This window comes from Numida meleagris, chromosome Z (genome assembly GCF_002078875.1).
Source record: "Numida meleagris isolate 19003 breed g44 Domestic line chromosome Z, NumMel1.0, whole genome shotgun sequence".
NCBI classification, from domain to species: domain Eukaryota; kingdom Metazoa; phylum Chordata; class Aves; order Galliformes; family Numididae; genus Numida; species Numida meleagris.
Genome location: NC_034438.1, coordinates 160,066 through 161,774, shown reverse-complemented (window position 1 = coordinate 161,774; position 1,709 = coordinate 160,066). Strand labels below are relative to the sequence as shown.

Here is a 1,709-nt window from a genome sequence, read left to right as displayed (position 1 = left end):
AAAAAAAAAAAAAAAAAAAAAAAAAAAAAAAGCCAACCCAAACCCAACCGAAGTGCGATCGGAGCGCATTGGGTAATTTTTAATCGGCAGCTACAGCCACGGTAAATACCTTTCCGCTTAAAAAAACCGAACCCGAATCAGGCGTTTTTCTTGTCTGCGATGGGGAACGCGACGGTGTGCGCGGCCGATCTGAGCGTCTCGGATGCCGAGAGCGATTTTGACCGAGAAGAGACGCCCCAAAAACGCGAGCGCTTCTCGTCGCTGCCCGGCGCCGACCTCCGTTCCCATCGCACGGCGTCGTTGGCGCGGGGACTTTAATGGGTGCCTAATGAGTTCCCGATATTCCGCTTTCGGTTCTTCCCTTGCTTCGGTTTTTTCGGCACGTGGGAAGTGCGAGGAAATCCGTGACCGCCTCAGCTGAAAGTTTTCCCCGGCACCTCTCCCCGAGCTCGGGGGCTCCTGCCCGGCCCCGCGAGCCCCCCCCGGCCCTTCCTTCCCCCGCCGCCCATCCCTCCCTTCCAGCGCTCGTCCCTTCCCGCAGGGGCCGCGGGTTGGCCGCGGGATGCGCGCGTGGCGCTGAGCGCGGCTCCTCCTCGCTGGGGCTGCGGCTGCCGCTCCGCTCCGCTCCGCGCTGCGCTGCGCTCCGGAGGAATGGCTTTGGGAAGTCGGGCCGGGAAGCGCAGCCCCAGGCAGCCTGGCAGCCCCCTCGTCGCTCGGTGCACTTTTTCCATTTGTTCCCTGGCTTTTTGCAGGCTCTGACTCAGGGAAGGTGCGTGTTACCCACCAGACACGTCGAGGAAGAGAGAAACCAATTAGGGTCGAAATAAATGCAAGCGAGAGAGAGGGTGAGAGAGAGAGGGAGAGGGAGCGGCGCGCTCAGACTGCGCTCCTCTTAGAGACGGAATGAGGATTTAGGGCAGGTGGCACTTTGCACGGTCATTATTTGGGCACACGGATGACAGGCGAACCCTAAAGCGGGCTGCGGATGGACGCTGCTACCTTTATGGCCAAGGTTTTGCCACACAAACTTTTTTCGCCTTCCTCAGCCGGCGAGGAGAGGGGGGAGCGAGCCCGGCACGGGGCTGCCGTGCATTTTCCTGGGGTAGAGCTGGGGGTGCGGAGCCCGGGGGCACCGTGCTGGGGCTGTCCCCAGGGCTGGGCAGAGTTTGCAGCGGAGGAACTTTGGCTGACAGCGCTGTTCCTGTAGTAATGTCTCTGTGTTGCTTTTCTGTCGTTTTCTTTTTTTTAGATGTTTTCACCTCCCGTGAGCAGTGGCAAAAATGGACCAACTTCCTTGGCGAGTGGACATTTTTCTGGCTCAAGTACGTACCGGTTTTGTTCAGTGCGCGGCTGCGATGCTCTCTGTTATTTATCCATAGGCATTACCTTTGTTGTGGTTGTGGTAATCTCTTCTGGGGCGCAGATCCATTCCGACGAGGGCGGAATTCTTCCTGTTATTACTCTTAGTATTATCATTGCTATTTCCACGAGGCATTTTCGCAGTGTTTCCATTGATTTATGATTTTTTTTTTAAAATCACTGCTCTGTGTCATCGTTCAAGGTGAGCTAGTTTAAGTTTTTTGTTGTTGGTTTTTTTTTTTTGTTTTTTTTTTTTTTATCATTGCTATTTCCACGAGGCATTTTCGCAGTGTTTCCATTGATTTATGATTTTTTTTTAAAATCACTGCTCTGTGTCATCGTTCAAGGTG

At 54.5% G+C, this 1,709-nt stretch overlaps 1 protein-coding gene across 1 annotated transcript in view; it reads left to right on the top strand.

Moving 5' to 3' along the window:
- The window catches only part of TCF4 (transcription factor 4), a gene marked incomplete in the record, with an annotated part of 169,706 nt that overhangs the window by 14,072 nt on the left and 153,925 nt on the right, over nucleotides 1-1,709 (top strand). Inside the window, 1 exon segment of the mRNA XM_021381652.1 lies at nucleotides 1,250-1,322. Within this exon segment, the coding sequence (XP_021237327.1) occupies nucleotides 1,250-1,322 (73 nt within the window).